The following is a 20,868-nucleotide window of genomic DNA, read 5'->3' as shown; positions in this document are numbered from 1 at the left end:
AAAATGAAACTCCTTGTCCTCGCATTTAAAGCCCTATGCAACTCCATCCATTTTGCATCTCTTATGATGTCCCCCCCACGCACTCCCTGGCCCAGATCAGGAGTGCTACTCTTAACGCATCATGTGTCTCATAATCTCCTTCGGTGCTGCTATATATGAAATGCCCACTCATACCCACTTTCCCTAGCCCCCTCTCTGTCCTCATTCAAGTCTCTTGAGACACTTTTCTTTCAAAAAGGCTACAGGAGGGAGCTAACAACATAGAACAAAATGTCAGGTTACTCTCTCTGCTGGGCGTCCTAGCACATCCTTTCTTCTCTGTAGTTATCTTAGATAAGTTCTTTGTGCTTGGGCTGATATGTTTTATGTCTCATCAGTGCCTTGTACATTAATTTATAATAACTCATAGTTATTTAAGAGATAAGTGGGAAGGCTGCAAGGCAAATTAAGTCAGCTGCTCAAAATCTTGTGGCTTATGTAGATCAGTGTCTAATGACTCAAGGCCCAATTCTGCAAGCCCTCCACCTGTCTAATTACCATAGACCTCAGTGGCAGTTCTGCACACAGAGGGTTTACAAGATCAAACTGAAAGGTCTGTTTTCACTCACCCAGAAGGTCCTGGATTCGACTTCTGTATCAGGATGTCACCTTATAATGCTCATACTGCAGTGTACCATACACCATGAATTGGTGATAGCTGTCCACAGCATGTCTGAAACAATGTGGCAGTCATACCATCAGGAAAGAGAGGGCCATTATACAGTGGCTACTGGGGATATTCCCCAAAGTGAAATGATGGGAACTCTCAAGCCCGCACTAGGAACAACTTTGGATGAAATCTAGGCAGATTGCAACGTAACTGCATTCTCCTTGATTCTTTCCAGTTTACCGCGTTGGGAACCTCTTCCTTTTTATGGAATTCAGCAATGTGTTAGCAGTGTCATAACAGATACTGAAAGTGTGTGGTGACCTCTAGCAATGCAGGTGAGAAAGCAGGAAGGTTTTTCATTTTAAATTAAATTCGTAAATGGCAGGAACTTTTAGTTTTTAATATGAACAGTGATTTATGACCGTACTTAAAGAATGAGCCAAAAGTGGACAAATTCATCAAACATACTGTCCTTTTTTGTCATAGAAGGACCAAATCAAAGTCACATTATTGTTAGAATCTTGGAGCCAGATCTCCAGCTGGTATAAATGTTGTAGGCTCTACTGCCTACAACAGAGCGACACCAGTTTACACCGAGGGTTTGGCCTTTGGTTTCCTTGTTTTTGCTGTTGTTTTAAATGAGACAAGGAATTGGAAATCTGCCCAATTAAATTCTTTTTCTTTCTACCAGCCATCTTATAACACTGAATGCGTTTAGTAGATGCAACTTGAGACACCAAGTTTCCCTTCTGTAAGTTAGGTCCCAAGAAATGCTGCAGCACTAACATTCCTCTTCAAATTATCCTGGGTTCATGATCCTTCCTGAGGCTTCTCATCTGTCCCCCAAAAATGCTGTATTTAAATTGATTATTTTAGCTGGACCTTTGTCTCCACTGTTCTCTGTCGTTGCCAGTCTAGGATACTGCCAGAATGCTTATTTCCAAGTTGTATTTAAAGGGTCTGTCTGTAGTCCCTTTATAAAGCCTGATTACAACTTAAGAGGGTGACATCATTGACTCTTGCAAGCTAAATGCGCTGCAGCAGGGAGTAGGGGCATGGGGGTCCTTCTAGGAAAATTATGGTGCTGGAGGAAATAGTGTTGATTCAGAAGGTGTTGCTCTGAATCCATTTTTCCTCTGACCCAGCATAGTATTATGGGCATCTGTGCTGCTAGAGATGCTAGGCCAGAACCTCAGCTGGGTGTAGCAACGAGGATTTACAGTAGCTAAGGATCTGGCTGTTGTCTTCCAAATGAGATGTAATACAGAATCCCTGGCCGCTGTGCTCATAAGAGGCACCATGGTACTTCCCCTGTGAGGAGAAGAGTTACTGTAATTTGTAACACTTGTTCTAAATTGGGAGTTAGCCCTGGTACCCTGGGGGACAAGTATTGTACCTACATTTCCTTTTGCTTTATTTGAGTGGGTTCCATATTTTTCATCTCCTGCAGTATGACCTAAATCCTGCTGATAGGTAAATCCCTGAATTTAATTCAGTAGTGGGGGGGGGTCTGTCCTCATGTTACTTTTCCTCTTAAGCCCCTCCCCCATCTTCAGTAGTGTGTGTTTGTGTCTATAAAAAAAAAAAAAAAAAAAAAAAACACTTTGAGATCCTTGGAGATGAAAAGTGCAAGCTACCACTATGAGGAATTTCCCCCACCCCAAAAAACCCTATTGATTTCCCCCTCCCCCAGTCATTCATTTTACATAATAGATGAGACTGTTCTGCATCTTGGGTAACACTAATGAGACTTATTTCACTTGGGCTCACTGAAAGTGTTGCTATACAATAAGGTACATGAAAAGGAAAAGCAACACCACATTATTTTAAGAAACCTTTCAAGTGGGTTTATTTGCTCATTTTCTGTCATTGTGCCTGTACTCTTACACCAGTATTAGTATTATCCTCTACTATCCAACCTCTGTGTCAGGATTACCGTGGGACAGAGTTGTAGACAGACAGAAACGTGGTACACAATCACACAGACCACCCCCTTTTATGTACCAGGTTTATATATTGTCTGATGTGTTTTATTAAATGGGGGGGGGGGGAAGGAAATATTAATTTTGAAGTTTTGTTGTGGATTTCATGTGATGCTAATTCTGGCAATTTAAAAAGACCCTCAAACCTGAGACTGCAGAGCGATGAAGTACATAAAATGTGCGGGCAGTAGAGTATTCTGCTCTATGGATTGTAAAATATTACTAAGCTGTTCAAGAAGAATCACTGCAGCCCAAGTCAGTTGAACCAAAGATTTGGTTAAATCTCCCTCTTATCCAAATCTTTTCTGTTCCCTGGCATGAATGGTGTTCCCAGACATTATCTGAATTGGCTGTACTAGAGTTGTTTGTATTGTTAATGACCAACATTAAGTGTTGTAAACCCCCTCCGTTTTCTAATGGGAAATGGGCAGTGTTGGGCTCTTTTCATTTTAATAGCACAGTGTGACCTTTCGGGGTATGTCTCACTGCACTTGGACACTCGTGCCCGGCCTGTGCCAGCTGATTCAGGCTTGCAGGGCGCAGTCTTAGGGGCTGTTTAATTGTGGTATAGACAGTCAGGCTCAGACTGCAGCCTGAGCTCTGGGACCCTCACTCTTTGCCAGGCTGTAGAGCAGGGGTGGGCAAACTTTTTGGCCTGAAGGCCACATCTGGATATGGAAATTGTATGGCAGGCCATGAATGGTCACAAAATTAGGGGTTGGGGTGTAGGAGGGGGTAAGGGCTCTATCTGGGGTGTGGGTTCTGGGGTGGGGCCAGAAATGAGGAGTTCAGGTTGTGGGAGGGTGCTCTGGGCTGGGAGTTGGGGCATGGGAGGGGTCCAGGGGTGCAGGCTCCGGGCGGCGCTTACCTCAAACAACTTCCAGAAGCAGTGGCATGTCCCCCCTCTGGCTCCTATGCGGAGGCGCGGCCAGGCGGCTCTGCGCACTGCCCTGTCTGCAGGCACCACCCCTGCAGCTCCCCTTGACTGCAATTCCCAGCCAATAGAAGCTGCAGTGGAAGTGCTTGGAGTGGGGGCAGCATACAGAGCCCCCTGGCTGCCCCTATGCGTAGGAGCCGGAGGAGGGATATGCCACGGCTCCCGGGAGCCGTGCAGAGTTGGGCAAGCCACTGACCCTGCTCCCCGGCAGGAGCTCGAGGGACGGATTAAAACGTCTGGAGGGCCGGATGCGGCCCCCGGGCCGTAGTTTGCCCACCCCTGTTGTAGAGGCTCAGGCTGCAGCCAAATTCAACCTTGACTTTAGTAGAGCTACTAATAGTAGTAGTACTAATAGTCTAGCTACAAAAAATGAATTTTAAGTGTTTAACATTTACAGGATTTGCCATGGGACTAAATAAAGCAGAGTTCTGACAATATCTCCAAATCTACTGGGTTACCTTTAAAAAAAAAAATCAACCCCCCAGCTTATTTCAAATTTATTTCAAGGCACAGTTCTAAATTATTGACCTACAGTGCACATTTCAGGTACGAAATAACGTAGAGTCTAAACTACAAGAGATATTCTTTTGAGAAGGGCAAATTGGGAGGTTAACCAACGCTGAGGTATCGGAGGAAAATCTATTCGGAGGACAAATAGCTATTGTGGTGGCTGGGGCCCACAAACGTCTAAAGTCAAGAATTTAAAATATTGCATAATATCGGTGTGAGGGACTGTCTTGCAGTTACAACACAAAGTTGCAAGAATCAAATTCATGTTTCTGAGCTGCAAATAAGACTGAAAATATTCTGCATATTTGCAAGGGTATGCATTTGGGAAAATATTAAACATCTTCTATATTAAATTACTAACCCACATCATAGCACTCTTACTGGGTGTGTTGATATCTTTTTGTTGTTGTTGTTGTTGTTGTTAATATTGGAGACGTTTTCTACAGCTGAAATATTCTATGCATGAGTGTTATATGTATTATAGGTGGAACTGGTAGCACCAATTATAGTTAAGGCTCCCTGACGCCATCTGTTATAAGACCCTGTTTTCAGCTGGTCATACTGTGTTATCATTTGGTATGTGTCTATTTCACTGGTGCAAAACATCACCAACTTTAACAAAAATTGGTGGAGATTAGGGTTACCATTCGTCCGGATTTACCCGGACATGTCCTCCTTTTTGTGCTAAAAATAGCGTCCGGGGGGAATTTGTAAAGCACTCACAATGTCCGGGATTAGCAGAGCGAGCAGCTGGGAGGGCTGCAGGGAAGTCCCGGGCTGGACTTAGGAGCAGCTGTAGAGGAGCCGGATCCGCCCTGCATTCTGAGCCGGCAGCTCCCTTGCAGCCCAGTCCGGCAGCACTGTGCAGGGCCAGACCGGGTTTTGTTGTGCAGGGCCAGGGACCGGGTTTTGTTGTGCTGGGGAGCTCAGCCATGTGTCCGGCTCGGCTGCACAGAGCTCAACACTCTGTTCTGAGCAGCAGGGTAAGGAGGTCAGGGGGCAGGAAGGTTCTGGAGGTGGCAGTCAAGAAACGGGGGGGGCTTTTTGGGGGGGTGGAGAAGGTTTTGGGCACTCAGGGTGCAGGTAGGGGGTAGGGTCCTGGGGGGCAGTTGGGGGGGGTCTTAGGAGGGGGCAGTTAGGGGACAAGGAACAGGGAGTCTTAGGTAGGGGGTGGGGTTCTGGAGGGCAGTTAGGAGCAGGGGTCCCAGGAGGGGGCAGTCAGGGGACAAGGAGCAGGGGGGGAGTGTTTGGGAGTTCTGGGGGGGGCTGTCAGGTGGCAGGGGTGGGGAGATGGATCGGAGCAGTCAGGGGACAGGGAGCAGAGGGGTTTAGATGGGTTGGGAGTTCTGGGGGGGGGGCTGTCAGGGGGTGGGGAGTGGTTGGATGGGGCGTGGGAGTCCCAGGGGTCTGTCTGGGGGTGGGGGTGTGGATAAGGGTTGGGGCAGTCAGGGGACAAGAGGCAGGGAGGCTTAGATAGGGAGTGGAGTCCTGGGGGGCAGTTAGGGGCAGGGGTCCCAGGAGGGGGCAGTCAGGGGACAAGGAACGGGGGGAGGGTTGGGGGTTCTGGGGGGGCGGGAAGTGGGAGGGGCAGGGGCGGGGCTAGGGCGGGGCTCCTCCCGTCCTCTTTTTTTCTTGCTGAAATATGGTAACCCTAGTGGAGATTAGCTTTGATTTATACTAATGATAGTGGATAAAATACATTATCTTCATCAGAAACACAGATTAGTTCAGTAGCACCCAAGCTAGCTACCACAGTGAAAGAGTAGACAGAAATTTTTTGCATACAAGGTTGAGCAGGAGACAACCTTCTACCACAAAGTAATTCAAAGCAAATCCTGCAGTCCTCGCTATGGCAAATCTCAACTGTCCCCCTGAACTGAACGGAGTGGCATTCCATGTTACTGAAGACATGGTCCACATGCCCAGTTGTGCTTCCCTGCAGCCTGGCAGCCACCCCGCTCACATTATTACTGGTCCTAACAGCTTTTGTGCTCACCGCTTAGGTTATTCATGGCTCTAGTAGCAACAGTCTGCATAAGGAGTAGCTGCCGCAGGGCAGGAGAATCTGGGCACACAAAAATATTCGTTCTGCAGCATGTATGCACTTGTCTGCGTCCCTTTCACAGACAGAATTGAGCCCTTGAGGATTTTTTTTTTGAGTGACATACAGGTATTTCCTCACTCCCCCATTAGGGAAATGCCTTAAGTGCAGATATCTAAATGAACCGGAACAAGCCAAATACCCATAAAGCCTGAAGTATAACACACCACTTAAGGAAATGTTTTCAATTAGCAGGTCAGATTCTGAACATGCTGCTTGACCACAAAGCCGGGAAAGGCCCTCAAAGATTAGCTCACCCTGCTGTGCTTACCTAGCCAGAAGAAAATACCTCCCAGCTCATTACTATAGTTTATCCACTGGCAATCAATCAATCTGTAGTTGTCTGTGTTGAAGGTTGATGGCTGTCAATTTGTCAGCAAATGCAGGTCCCAGTAGCATATACCCCTGTAGAGAAACAGCACAAAACCATGACACATGCCTAGCCATGGGCATGATCCAGCAAAGGGCTGAGCGTCCTGAAGTGAAAATGGATGATGATCAGCATCTCACAAGAGAAGCTCAGCCCCTCCCTGGATCAGGCCCAGACGTTGCAAGGCACTGCATGAACTTAGCAATAACACACAGGCAGTTTCTCTTTTCTTTGAATTTAGCCATGCTTTAGATATGCCATCTAATGTCACTTAAAGATAACAAACTAACACACATACCCTGCCTGACAGTTTCTGCAGAAGTCAGGAGTATGGAAAGCAGCTGATTTGTTAACCCTCAAAACATTAAAGGACCCGTCTATGTTACACACACAAAAATATCCCCAGGTGAGCAGAACCCTTTTAAAAAACAACAAAAAACAGGTCTCTTTTCCTTTGTACTTCATCTGGGGTCTAAATAAGGCCAGCACCTCTATTAGTAGCTATTTCTGGTATTAGACTGTTGGCTAATTATTTATTGCTGCTGCTACACCTGAGATTGAGAGCTGAAGAAACTATTTGTGGTGTGTTGTCCTGCTTCACCCCGATGCCAAGTCAGGAGAGTGAGAAAACTTTTCAGTTTTTACATGGTCGTTTATCTGTCTCAGGTTACAACGCCAACAGGAAAGAAATAGCGACTGAGGGTCAGTCTCATTAGGGTAAAACTAATGCATTTTAGCATGTCCTCAAAAACCGTATTCACTATGTTAGGCCTTGAGTCAGGAAAGCACTTAAACTAAAATATGTGTTTATCTTCCTCTCCTGCTGCCTTTCCCATTCCCCTTCCCCTCTCTTGACTTCAGTAGGACTTAAGCACGTGCTTAAAGTGCTATCCTAACCAAGGATGGATTTAAGTGTTTCCTTAAGTACTTTCCTGAATCAAGGCTGCAAGTAATTAACTCTAGCAGTGAATTTATGCAAACCTAAGAGTAAGGTCCACATTATCCTTTCAGTTGCATTTGCATAACCGCTACTGAAGCCCAGCATGACGACTTCAGTGGGGAACATGAGCATGCACTAGTTGTTTGATTTGCCTCTCATCCGATCCATGGGATCTTCAACTTATTTCAGCAGCCAGAGTAAATTGTTCAAATAGCCTTTGGGTATATTTTCCTTTGCTTTGCACTGACATAGCTAACCTTAGAACCACAAGCATGTCTTTAAAGGAAACTAACTGTGCAGCTTTAAAGAAAATAAACTTGCAGGATCGAATTCATCCCTACGTTAAGTAGATGCAAATCCGCTGCTGATTCTGGAACTGCGTCTCTTTTCCACGTTGAGCCAATGAAGTCAATAAGTGACTTTGTCCCTGCACAGATACAGAATTAAATGGTTCTGAGCCACAGCACAAGAAACTTCAGAGTTATTTTAAAATAAGTATATTAAATATTAAGCCTTAGGGCACACTTATTAAAATTGCACTGTATATTACCCTAGGCCCTGGGGTAGACAGTACATGGAATATAGGTCAATTAGACAAAAGACTGCTTGGTGTCACCCTATGACTTCAGTCACTGGCTGCGTTACCTTAACTAACCTCTGGCTGCACAGTGAGAGTCCTTTGATGTCTCCCTTCGCTTCAGTTTGAGACCTATAATCGCCTCTTATCACTAGGTGAATGCCAGCCGTGTGCTCTTCCTCTGGGTAGAGAAGATGACACCTGCTTCCTAAGATTCATTTGATATGTGGGTCAGCCACCAAAGAACATTTGCTTTACTAGTGGGGAGAAAAACCTGCCTATAAATGCCAAGAACAATGCACCTGCCTCACTGCTCAAGGGATGTAGCACAACTATTGATTTCACTGTAGTTACACCACCTTGCAACAGCAGTGAAGTTAGCGTGTTCTTCAAGACGCCTGACCCAATAGGCAAAAGTCTAGAGTGAAGCTCCCAGTCCCAAGTCTCCTGTATGGTGCTGATTGTCTTCCGCACTCTGAAGATGGCTGAATAGTTCAAGTGCTGTAGTGTAGATTAAATAGATGGGTTTTTAAATAGTGAGCCCTCTAGTGGTGCTCATTGTGTTGTGTGGTTTAGAAGCCGCCAGACCCAGAGCAGCAGTATATATGTAGCTAGGCCTATGTCTTTTTAGTAAATGTGGTAATTGGGACCTAACTGTGCCCAGGTAGTTTCTTCATATTGAAAGAGCAAAAGGCACAATAAGTGCCAATTTGGAATGTGCCCTTTAAGGAGTTAATTCAATTGTGTGCAACCCAATTTAGTTGCAATCCGAAATGAGACATTATTCTCCTTTCCCTGGATATATGAAATTCCTATAAATGGTAATGTGCATATGCCCTGAGAGGAGAAACTCTATGAGTAATTATATGTAAGGGGAAGTACAAAGTATATCACTTCAAAGATTCATTCATAAATTTTAAGGCCAGAAGAGACCATTACATCATCTTCACTAATTTCCTGTATAGCACAGGCCATGGAACATCTCCCCGTAATTCCTCTATGTAGTCCAAAAACAGAGCCATAAGAAAAAAAAAACAACACATATTAGAATATTGCAAACTTTAAAAGTTGTTCTAAATCTGGAAGTAAAATAAGGGACTGGACCCTATCCTGCTCCTACTGCTGTCAACAGAGGTCAATATTGCCATTAACTAAAACAGGGGTGTTTCTACCTGTATGAAGAGCAGTATTTTGTTCAGTACCATGGACAAAATTAATCTCTTGTGAAAATCCAGTTAATTTAATGGCTAATGTTGCTCCTGTAGCTTTGTGAATTTCAACTGTTGAATTTCTTATTTCTTTCCCCTCTACCCTCAGAAAAGACACTTTCTTTAAACAGCAGTGTGATCCTGGACAACATCATTTAGACATCCTACTTACAAATTCCCTGCTAGTCAACGTCCATAGGACATAGGAAGCACATTCTACAGTTGGCTTCCCATCTCCAGGGCTGTAACATCAAACTGCACTTTAAATGTGCCTGGCCAACATTCAGAGGAATGCCACACCCAGGAGATGATCCAGATTGTCTACACTGCTTGTGTTAGGCATTTGTGTATGGATTAAAACTCTGGGAAAGAGCCAAAGAAGATAGAATGGCTGGTTTTCATTTTATTTGTATTACAGTAATACCTGGTGGCCACAATGAAGACCAGAGACCTATTGTGCTAGGCACTGTCCAGACACATAGGGCAGGGGCCAGGGATGGTCTCTGGCTGACATCTGAAAATCTAAACAGATATTACAAAGGGTAGGAGAGGAAACAGGTGCAGAGAAGTGAAGTGACTTGCCCAAGTCACACAGTGGGTTAGGAGGGCTGCCTAGTTCTGTAACTTTTTGCAAAGCTGGGTTATTTTTCTGTAATAAAATAATAGAAATATTTAAATAGTTGTTTGCTTGATCATTAATATTCTGTATTTTAAATGAATTAGAAAACCAGCTTGTCTCCTTTCCGTAGACACTAAAGATTCCATAGTACTCTGTAAGCGGGTCATCAGCTGCACTTAAATGTTCAAACACTGACATATTAATCAGGGCCAAGACTTGAAGAAGTAGAAGGTTAGACTCCTAAATCCCAATTTAGTCAACTAAATGAGTGGCCTGCTTTTCAAAAGCAGTGAGCACCCAGCAGGTCCCACTAATCTCAATGGCTCAGCATTTGGGGGAAAAACAGGCCACTTAGGTGCCTGAATAGGGATTTAGAAGTCCGTCCATAGCCGCCTATTTTTGAAAGACTTGGACTGCCCAAGAAGGTTGCCTCAGTGTCCTTGACCAAGTTTTCCCCTCCTTTCCCCACCATTATGCAGCATGATGAGCTTGTTGCCACCACGCATGTTGCAAAAGTGACAGCATTTCAGTGGTGCTTTGAGATCCTTGAGGGTGAAATTCACAGTGTAAATGTAATAATGTCCTAGCAAGTGGAATTGCAGTGTGGGGTCACCCGAATGATGTGATCAACTCTGAGAAAAGAACAGGAGTACTTGTGGCACCTTAGAGACTAACAAATTTATTAGAGCCTAAGCTTTCGTGGACTAGAGCCCACTTCTTCGGATGCATATAGAGTGGAACATATATTGAGGAGACATATATACACACACACATACAGAGAGCATGAACAGGTGGGAGTTGTCTTACTTAATTGGCCTCTCAGAGTTGGTAAGAGGGAAAAAAAAAAACTTTTGAAGTGATAATCAAGCTAGCCCAGTACAGACAGTTTGATAAGAAGTGTGAGCATACTTACAAGGGGAGATAGATTCAATGTTTGTAATGGCTCAGCCATTCCCAGTCCTTATTCAGTCCTGAGTTGATTGTATCTAGTTTGCATATCAATTCCAGCTCAGCAGTCTCTTGTTGGAGTCTGTTTTTGAAGTTTTTCTGTTGTAAGATAGCCACCCGCAGGTCTGTCATTGAATGGCCAGACAGGTTAAAGTGTTCTCCCACTGGTTTTTGAGTATTATGATTCCTGATGTTAGATTTGTGTCCATTAATTCTTTTGTGTAGAGACTGTCCGGTTTGGCCAATGTACATGGCAGAGGGGCATTGCTGGCACATGATGGCATATATCACATTGGTAGATGTGCAGGTGAACGAGCCCCTGATGGTATGGCTGATGTGATTAGGTCCTATGATGATGTCACTTGAATAGATATGTGGACAGAGTTGGCATCGGGCTTTGTTACAAGGATAGGTTCCTGGGTCAGTGTTTTTGTTCAGTAATGTGTGGTTGCTGGTAAGTATTTGCTTTAGGTTGGGGGGTTGTCTGTAAGCGAGGACAGGTCTGTCTCCCAAGATCTGTGAGAGTAAAGGATCATCTTTCAGGATAGGTTGTAGATCTTGGATGATGCGCTGGAGAGGTTTTAGTTGGGGGCTGAAGGTGACAGCTAGTGGTGTTCTGTGATTTTCTTTGTTGGGCCTGTCTTGTAGGAGGTGACTTCTGGGTACTCGTCTGGCTCTATGATGATCCTTTACTGCAGCACAGACAGTGGCCACTCAAACCTGTGCCCAGTGTTCTGGGAGGGTGGGGCTAGCCTGTGTAGCCACTTGTTCTGCCATGGCTTTACTACTGCTATTATTCAAGTTAGCTTGGTATGTCTATGCCTGCTGCAGTTACACCTTCTGACTGCCATGTAGACATACCCTAAAGCATTAATGTCACTAGGCGGGATTTTCTAAAGCACCTACGGGAATTAGGGGCCGACTGCCAATGGAGTTAGGCACCTGGGAGCTGGGTGAGATTTCAGTGCTTAACCCAAGTGTCTCTTATTTCTCCCATCTGTAAAATAGGGATATTAATACTTAACTACAGTACATTGGAGGGAGGGGGGGGTATGGGAAGGCTACGTTAATTAAGATATGTAAAGCTCTATGAAATCTTCAGATAGATATTCCTTCTAAATATGCCAGAAAGGCACATTCTATGTGCCAGACGTAAGTTAATTGACAATAGCAGCTAGCCCCATCAACAGCCCACAACAGTTAAAAAAGTTAACGTAACAAAATAAAAAAAAGGGTAACATGTTTGCAGTACTAGTGTGTAAAAAGGCTGCACACTCTTCACCACTTTCTACTAAACACAAATCAATAGACGGGAAGTTATAGATGGAATTCTCTTCCTGCTCCTCGAGATATCCCTTCAGTGACTGCTCTCCTTGGAAAAGCAAATCTCCCTGGGTTTTATTTCACATGACAAGGTCATAACCAAGAAATGAGCTGAGATTATTAATTCTGTAGCGTGAAAGACATCTGCAACAAGAGCACACGCTGTTTTTGTTTTGGCAAACTGTCTGACAGTGGTGTTCTCCAGCCATGTCTCAACAGTAAAGGTCAAGCTGGGTTCTGTACTTCTCTAGAATGAGTTTGACTACAGTGGTCAAAAGAGATTCTTTTTCTATATCTAAGAAAGCAATGACGACATTTCAGGAAAATTACATGGCAAATAAATTTGCTGCCAAGATACATAGGATTGCAGTGTCCCTTGCCCTTGTGCCGAAGGGGAAAAGCAGTAAAATATTAATGACCACATTTGTACCAGCTTGAATCAAGAAGTTTAGAGGCAAAAGGTTATCCTGTAACTTTGGAATTACTGCATTCAGCCAAAGAATTAAGTCTTTCAAATACAGTGCTTGCAATGGTCTGTTTTTCTACAAATGGAGCAGTGGGGATTAACCTAGTAAGTAAAAAGGCAGCAAGAATTTCCTATGTGTACTGAATTATTTGTATCTATGTTTTCTTTCCAGTTGGAGTTGTCTAACACAGCAATCCTTCATCAGATTAGGAGAGACCAAGTCACAGATATATGTCGAGCCAACAGCATGTCTAGCAGGAAACGCCGTGTGCTGACACCCAACGATCTCAAACATTTGGTGGTGGATGAAGATCATGAAATGATCTATTGTTATGTACCCAAGGTGGCCTGTACAAACTGGAAGAGAGTCATGATGGTCTTGACAGGAAGGGGCAAATACAGCGACCCCATGGAAATACCAGCCAATGAAGCCCATATATCCTCAAACCTGAAGACCCTCAACCAGTACAGCATTCCAGAGATCAACCACCGTTTAAAAAGCTACATGAAGTTCCTGTTTGTCCGTGAGCCTTTTGAGAGACTGGTGTCAGCCTACAGGAACAAGTTCACCCAGAAGTACAACACCTCCTTTCACAAGAGATACGGTACCAAAATTGTGAGGCGCCAAAGGAAAAATGCCACCCAGGAGGCTCTGCGTAAAGGTGATGATGTGAAATTCGAGGAGTTTGTGGCATATCTCATTGATCCAAATACCCAAAGAGAAGAACCTTTCAATGAGCACTGGCAAACTGTCTACTCCCTCTGCCACCCCTGCCATATCCATTATGACCTCATAGGAAAGTATGAAACACTTGAAGATGATTCCAATTACATCCTTCAACTTGCAGGAGTAGGCAGCTACCTGAAGTTCCCCACCTATGCAAAGTCTACGAGAACTACTGATGAAATGACCACAGAGTTCTTCCAGAACATCAGCTCGGAACACCAAACGCAACTGTACGAAGTCTACAAACTTGATTTTTTAATGTTCAATTACTCAGTGCCAAGCTACCTGAAACTGGAATGAAGGGGAGAAGGAAGAAAGAAAGCCTGTTTTATTTAAGATTTTTATTTGTCATAATAAATATGGAGAATTGTTATTTTGTAAATTAATATTTTCTTTTTGAATGATGCTGCGAGCAGCACAGTCAAAATTATTTAAATCATCTGTAAGAAAGGACAGTTCTCTTTGCGGGGTAACAGGATGGTGATGATCTCGCTTTAGAAATGAATATTACTGCTACATTGTTTATAAACGTTAATTGTGTTCTGGTGAATTTCATTTATCTTTGCATTCAACAAATTCTAATTAATGTTATTTATACTTATTTAAAACATGGTCTCTTGGTAGGTTTCACTTTAGCAGCAGAAATACAATAATATTTGGACAAAGGGAATCTGGTTTTGTGCTTTCCTCAGCTGAATTGATTTGTATATTGTTACTAGCCATATGTTTTGGAAACCCTAGTAGAAATAATTTCTTCCAAGGTGATTCTGCACTTAAAGCAAAATTAAAAAGTTATCTTCTCATACAAGAAAGAAAAATATGAAACACATTTTGTTACAAAAATATTTAAAATCCAGGACTAAAAGAAATTGCTTTCTTCAAGGGATACATTCAAGCATACATTTTTCTTATCTGGATGGGGTAATATCACCAATATCGTTCGTGTCCCAGTGCCTGGCATTTCCAAGCCTGCCAGCCCAATGAATGCTGACAGGGATTTGTGCATATTACATACCAACAAAGTATGTGCCAAGAGTTTCTAAATTAACTAGAGATTTTGAATGCTCAACTTGAGCCACCTTAATGGAGGCCTGATTTCAGCAAGTGGGTGCTTAACGTTTTCTAAAAAAATCAGGCCCTTTTAAAAGATTTCAAGTTGGGCACCTAAACTCACTAGTCACTTCAGAGAATCTTGGCAATAATAAGTTTTTATATACTATATAGGCATCCAAAAAGATCACCTTCATATTGATCTGAGCATACGGGGCAATAAAAGCACTCCTGTATCCTTAATACATGTTGGTTTCATGGCCTCTCCCCTCCAAGGGTAGTGTTGTTTTCTGTTTATTAGTCAATATTAAACACCATTGGTGAGCGTGTTTCTAATTTCCAGCTGTTTAATTCTGCACCTGAGTTAAGTCTAGTATGAGAACATGACCCTTTGATGTAAGGTGAATGTTTCAGTAGCAGTTGCTCTGTATATAACATTTGTTGAGATGAAATATTGTACGAGGAGGAGTAGATTATTTTGTTATATGGAGAATGTTTTGAACAAACAAAGTATGGATAATTTAGTCACTATAAATAAGAAAAAATGGTATTCTAATCTAGAACTATTAGCAAACTCAGTGCGAAGAATACAGACTTCTCCAACTGCAAAATTTATTTAATTTTATCTGCGTTGGATGTAAATGGGATCCAGCAGTGGGTACGCTATTTATGAAATATCATGTACTCACTACTGAGCTATCTTGACCTGGAGAGGTAGCAGAGGGAACTAATTCACTACATTGCTTTACCACTTTCTTGTGGCTTATTTTCCTGTAGCTGAAAATGGAACAGTGGAATTTGTTTGAACCAGGTGTTGATAATCTAGGCTGTCACTTTGACAAGTGAAAAGTTCTTTATTACCATAAAGGCTATAGATTTTACAAAAATCAAAGATTGCTATTGATTTTGCAAACATTCATTGGGCTGGGATTTTGTTTTGCAAAAAACAAGGTGATGGGTAAAAAAAAAAAACACTTTCAAAGGTGCCTATGTGATTTAGGAGCCTACATGTGATGCTTTTTTACTTCGAGTTGTCCATATCCATCTCTCACTATAATCAAATTCCCAACGTTCAAGAAGTTGTGAGGAGGGTTAGATAAAACAGCTTTGCTTTTGACCCAATTTATCAGTCTCTGGGCTAGACCCTGGAATTACACAGATTTACAATTGTGTCAGTCACCAGGACCCACACAGACATTGTTGACTTTTAAAGCGGACGAGGACTTAGAGAAAATAGGAGTTGGTCCTATTTTGCAAAGCTATTGCTGGACAAAAATCTCAGTCAGGACAAAGTAACAAAGCTAACAAGAAGCAACTAACATACTTTCACAGCTGAAATTTGGCCTTTAAAAAAAAAAAAAAAAAAAACACCACACCCCCCTCCTGTCAATTCTAAAATGAACATTTTATATATAAAACCCAGATACTATTTGGGAGAGAGGATAGCAGCAGGGCTAGTACGCAATTGGCTGGCTGAATTTATGAATTCCTAAGTGGTTTCTGATTGCCTACTCGTTTTTTACTTGAAAGCAGTTTTGTCTTGGATAGCGTGTGTGGGATCTGGTGCAAGTGCCTATCACAGGGTGTGCCCGGTCTTTCTTTTATTATGTAGTTCACTGGTTATATATTTGCTTTTTTTAAAACCCCATCTACACTGATAGTGGATTTTTTTCTACAAGTTATTTATAGGTTGTATCTGCTTGCTCAATGCTGTGCCTGGCAGTATTAGTATTTTAGTCCAATTTTCTCTATCATCCGTTGGGTGTTTTTTCCCCATTTACAGGAAGTTATTTTTAAATTGTCATGTAAGAAAAAATGCTGGTCAGTAAATTTTTAAAAACTAAGGAACGATGCACTTTCCCTCCGTCTTTTTGTTTCTACTCATCCCTTGTCATCACCACAATTTCATCTGTTCTTATATATTCTCTTTCATTTGACTGTTTTGTGGGCACATTTTATTTCATGTTTTTTGATAAAAAGCACTGGGTGAAGAACGTTTGGAAAAATGAGGAAGTTGCTATTAAAAGAACCAAGATTTTCAACAGCAGCCGGTGATTCAGATGCCTAAACTGAGGCACTTTAAAGAAGCCTGATCTCAGAAGGCAGGTGCACTTTCTGAAAATCCTTATCAAAGGGGTCTCAAATGGGGCACCCAAAATCGTTTGTTGTTCTTGAAAGTCTTGGGCCTAGATTATCACAGGGTGTTGATTTAAATAAGGTGGAACAAATTTGACAACATTGAGCATAGTTTAAAAAAAAAAAAAGAAAAGAAAAGAAAAGAAAAAACAATTGACAAATAGAATATGGTAATATCCTACTTCCTAATTGGGACTAAACAAGAGGATCTACTTAAAACTACAGGGTGTATTGATTTGACTGAGCCAGATTTTCCTTTGCCTGAACCCATAGAGATATGGCTCTGAGGATCTTCCGGTATATTCAAAAAGGCACCATCCTTTCACAGTGAAGAGACTGGCAGAAAAACAGGATTTCTCTTTTTCTCCCACAATTTCCCAAACCCAAGATAAAAGATCGAATCCAGCAATGGAATTCAGAGCATACCTATAGCAGGATTAGGCCCCTAGCCCTTGCCTTGTAACCATTTATCCTTAATTCCACTAACACATCACTCACACCTAATATTTGTTAAGACCAATGCAAACTTCACACAACAGGGGTTCCATAAGTGTAGTTTGACTTAATTTTTTGGGGGGGAGGGGAGGCTGAGGGGAAGCAGTTCCAGTCAGGGCCATGGAGGAGGAGGGGGGTGCAAATTCCATGCCTGCCTGAGGCTTGCAGATTTGGAGGGAGGGGGGCAAAGTGACCAGAGCTGAAAAATAAGAGTATAAAACTAAGTACAAAACGTTGATCCCAAACAGTACATACAAATCCTGAGGCCATGTCTTCATGCTCTGATAGTTGTTACCAGTGTTGTTAGAGTAGTTTGTCTGCAGTGGATCCAAACCTGTAAGCTTCTGGGACTCCAAACTATACTGAGTCCACATCATGAAATGTCATCTAGTTAGAGTTCACAGAAATCAGACTTCCTCCATGCTTCAGCCTCCTTAAAAATATGTTTAGAGACCTTTTCAGAGACTGTCTAACCAAGTCTTACACACTGCAACAGCAAAGTGCTTTTAGAAGTAAATTGACCCCTGCTGTTTTAAGGTTAACTGTAGTCTGCTGCACTTTTCAGGTACAAAAAGGGACTGTCCTTACTATTACTCTTGTTACAGAGAGTGTTATTTTCTTACATGCATGCACAATACATGTACATATAATTTAACATCAATGTGCGGTTTGATTTTTTTTCCCCACCTATTTGTATGCAGTAGAAGGCTTGTTGTAGAAAAGTATCTCCTCATAGATGAATATACTATTAATAAAACAAACAAAAAAAAAAGCTAACTTATACATTGCCAACAAAAGTGTGAACTGCTCACAAATCTTTCCCTGAAGAGAAAAAAAAGCCATTCAAGCCTGATTATTTTTCTAATTAACTTCAATTAAATTGAAGAAAGAGTTTCTCTGTGTGTTTTATTTCTGTCTTGCATTCTAATATACAGATTAGGGAGGGGGTTTTAAACCAAAAATAAAGAACACACACTTTGAGGTAAGCAACAGATTGTATAAAATGGTAATGCCAGAAGGGACCATGATGCTCAACTAGTCAGATCTCTTGCATAACAGACCATAGAACCACACACTAATTCCTCCATCAACCCCGTAACTTGTGTTTGAGCTACAGCCAATCTCAGAAAGATTTGCAGTCTTGCCTGCAAGGTTGCAAGTAGACTCTTGGTCTCCAGCATGGAAAACAGGGCCGCTCTTGGCAATGGCCTAAATTAGGGTTACCATACATCCGTTTTTTCCCGGACATGTCCGGCTTTTCGACAATCAAACCCCCGTCCAGGGGGAATTGCCAAAAAGTCGAACATGTCCGGGAAAAATACTGGCCAGGCACTTCCTCTCCCGCAGCTGCTCTGCTCCTCCCTGGACTCAGACTTCAGCTCTGTTTAAGAGCCAAGCTGCCCAAGCCAGCGCTACCAGCTTCGGGCAGCCCCTGTGCCTCCGGACCCTGTGCCGCTGGAGCAGAGCAGCTGGAGCCGGGGAGGAGAAGTGCCCAGCCAGCGGCTGGGGTCCGGAGTCAAGGGGGCTGCCCGAAGCCGGTAGCGCTGGCTCAGGCAGCTTGGCTCTTAAACAGAGCCGAAGTCTGAGTCCGGGGAGGAGCAGAGCAGCTGGAGCCAGGGAGGAGAAGTGCCCGGCTGGGGGCGCAGGGTCCGGAGGCATAGGGGCGGGCTGCCCGAAGCCCGAGTGCTACCGGCTTCATGGTTTTCTGGGCAGCCTCCAGACCCTGCGCCCCAGCTGGGTGCTTCCCCTCCCGGGCTCCAGCTGCTCTGGGGAAGCACTGGCCGGGGGCGCAGGGTCTGGAGGCTGCCCGGCAAACCGTGAAGCCGGTAGCGCTCGGGCAGCCCTTTTCGCGTGGCTGGGAGGGAGGAGGGGGAGTTAGGGCAGGGACTTTGGGGAAGGGGCAGGGAAAGGGTGGAGTTAGGGCGGGGCCAGGGGTGGGAAAGGGGCGGGGCTAGGGCCCGTGGAGTGTCCTCTTTTTTTTATTTTTTAAATATGGTAACCCTACCTAAATTAGTTTTCACCCCTAAATTAGGGGTCGGAGTAATGTGAAGGTAGTTTTCCCCCAAGGAGGAGAGTCAGACTGCAATACTTTCAACATTGACAGGTCCTGAAACCAAGGATTGCATTACAACAGATCAATGCTAATGGCCCAGTTCTCATTTTCACTGAGGCCCCTTGCGCCACTCTGGCAGTGTAAAGAAAATCAGTAGGAGTTAGATTGGTACCTAAAGACCTTTGTGAATCCTACCCTAAGAGTACTTTACATTTGTGAATCCCACTCTAGGAGTGCTTTACCAGTATATGCTACTGGCAAAGTACTCTAGTGAATGAAGCTTTTACCAGCTCCCCTAAGAAAAACAAGTTATACTGTTAAATGCAGTTTGGCCAGTATAACTGCATCTGTATTAGGCCCTCTTGCTGGCACTGCTGGGTTGGTCATAAATGACACCCTAACTGACACAGCTATGCCAGCAAAAGTTTATGTTGTAGACATAGCTTCAGTCTAAATCAGAAGAAGGCCCTAGGGATGTAAAGCAGTGGAAAAAATTGGGAAGGGGATAAAAGTCCTGACATTTCAACCAACACACAGAGCTTCCAGCCAAAAGGAAAGGAACGCAACAAACAAAAAACAAACAAAAATCCTCAAGACTAACATTTCAGATACAGTTAGCCAATGCTTTGTTCTATATCACACACTGCAGAGGGGAGAGATGGCATGCTAAAGATCCCGTGCCAGCAGCCCACATGTAAAGCCTCCTAAAACTATTGTATTTGAGAGACTGTGCAATGGCATACAATGAAACCACTCCCTGGGTATGTCTACACTGCAACCTGCGGCTGGCCCATGCCGGCTGACTCAGGCTGCGGGGCTGTTTCATTGCAGTAGAGACTTCTGGGCCTGGCTAGAACCTGGGTTCTAGGACCCTGTGAGGTGCGAGGGGCCCAGAGTTTGGGCTACATCCAGAGCCCGGAAGTTAACGCTGCAATGAAACTGCCCCGCAGCCTGAGCTCCGCATGGCTGAGTCAGCCGGCATAGGCCAGCCCCGAGTGTCTAACTGTAGTGTACATATAGCCAGACAAAACACTAATGGGGATTAAGCATGTGCATTTCTTAACCACAGTAAACGTATCAGCTATGTGAACATTTCAGAACACTTTATGCAGAGGGCTCACTTCACCTACACTGCCTTAAATTCACCTCTGCAGTGAAAAGCAGTAGCTATCCAACAGCGCACACAAGAACTGCATAATGTACTTTCAGCTAGTGTTAATAAATCCCACACATCCTCTTCATGACAACATTCCCTAGAGGGGAGCCATTTCAGTGTTAAAAGATAATGGAGTCAATCTACGGTATGGCAAGTTTTCATCAGAAAGCCAACTAAGCCTCCTGATAAAGCACGGATGGACCCATCCCCTCAGCCCTCGAGGGCATCTAGCTGCAGGAACGCTCCAACATTCACACTAGTAATTATTTAAAGTCAACTGATTCTCCCAAATTTATTCTTCGAGTTCCTTCTCTAATATCAAAGGGTCTGGCCACTGAATGGAAGCCAGCAACATCAACTCAAGGACAGATTACACTGACAGTACATGCAGCAAATGTCTGGGCTCAGTGCCAGGCTCCATCCCCACAACATGCAATGTGGGCAGGATTGGCAGCCCCGGATCAGGAATAGAAAATGCGCGCAAACACACCCCTGCTTTACATCACCCCACTTAAAGCAGTGCTAGGTTTCTTTAATATGATGATTGTAACACCACCTGCATTTTAATATTTCTAGCCCTAATGAACTAGCAGTAAATGTTTTCATTACAAGTTACTGTCA

At 43.5% G+C, this 20,868-nt stretch overlaps 1 protein-coding gene across 2 annotated transcripts in view; it reads left to right on the top strand.

The window, feature by feature from the left end:
* Positions 1-17,932, top strand: part of CHST11 (carbohydrate sulfotransferase 11) — a 245,420-nt gene extending 227,488 nt beyond the window's left edge. For both annotated transcript variants that reach the window (XM_054033019.1, XM_054033012.1), the window contains exon 3: positions 12,803-17,932. In XM_054033019.1, coding sequence (XP_053888994.1) covers positions 12,803-13,657 — 855 coding nt within the window. In that variant the 3' untranslated portion in view covers positions 13,658-17,932. The remainder of the gene's footprint in view (positions 1-12,802) is intronic.
* Positions 17,933-20,868: the final 2,936 nt, after the last annotated feature.

Source organism: Malaclemys terrapin, chromosome 1 (genome assembly GCF_027887155.1).
Source record: "Malaclemys terrapin pileata isolate rMalTer1 chromosome 1, rMalTer1.hap1, whole genome shotgun sequence".
In the NCBI taxonomy this organism is placed as follows: Eukaryota; Metazoa; Chordata; order Testudines; family Emydidae; genus Malaclemys; species Malaclemys terrapin.
This window is presented reverse-complemented; position numbering and strand designations above follow the sequence as displayed.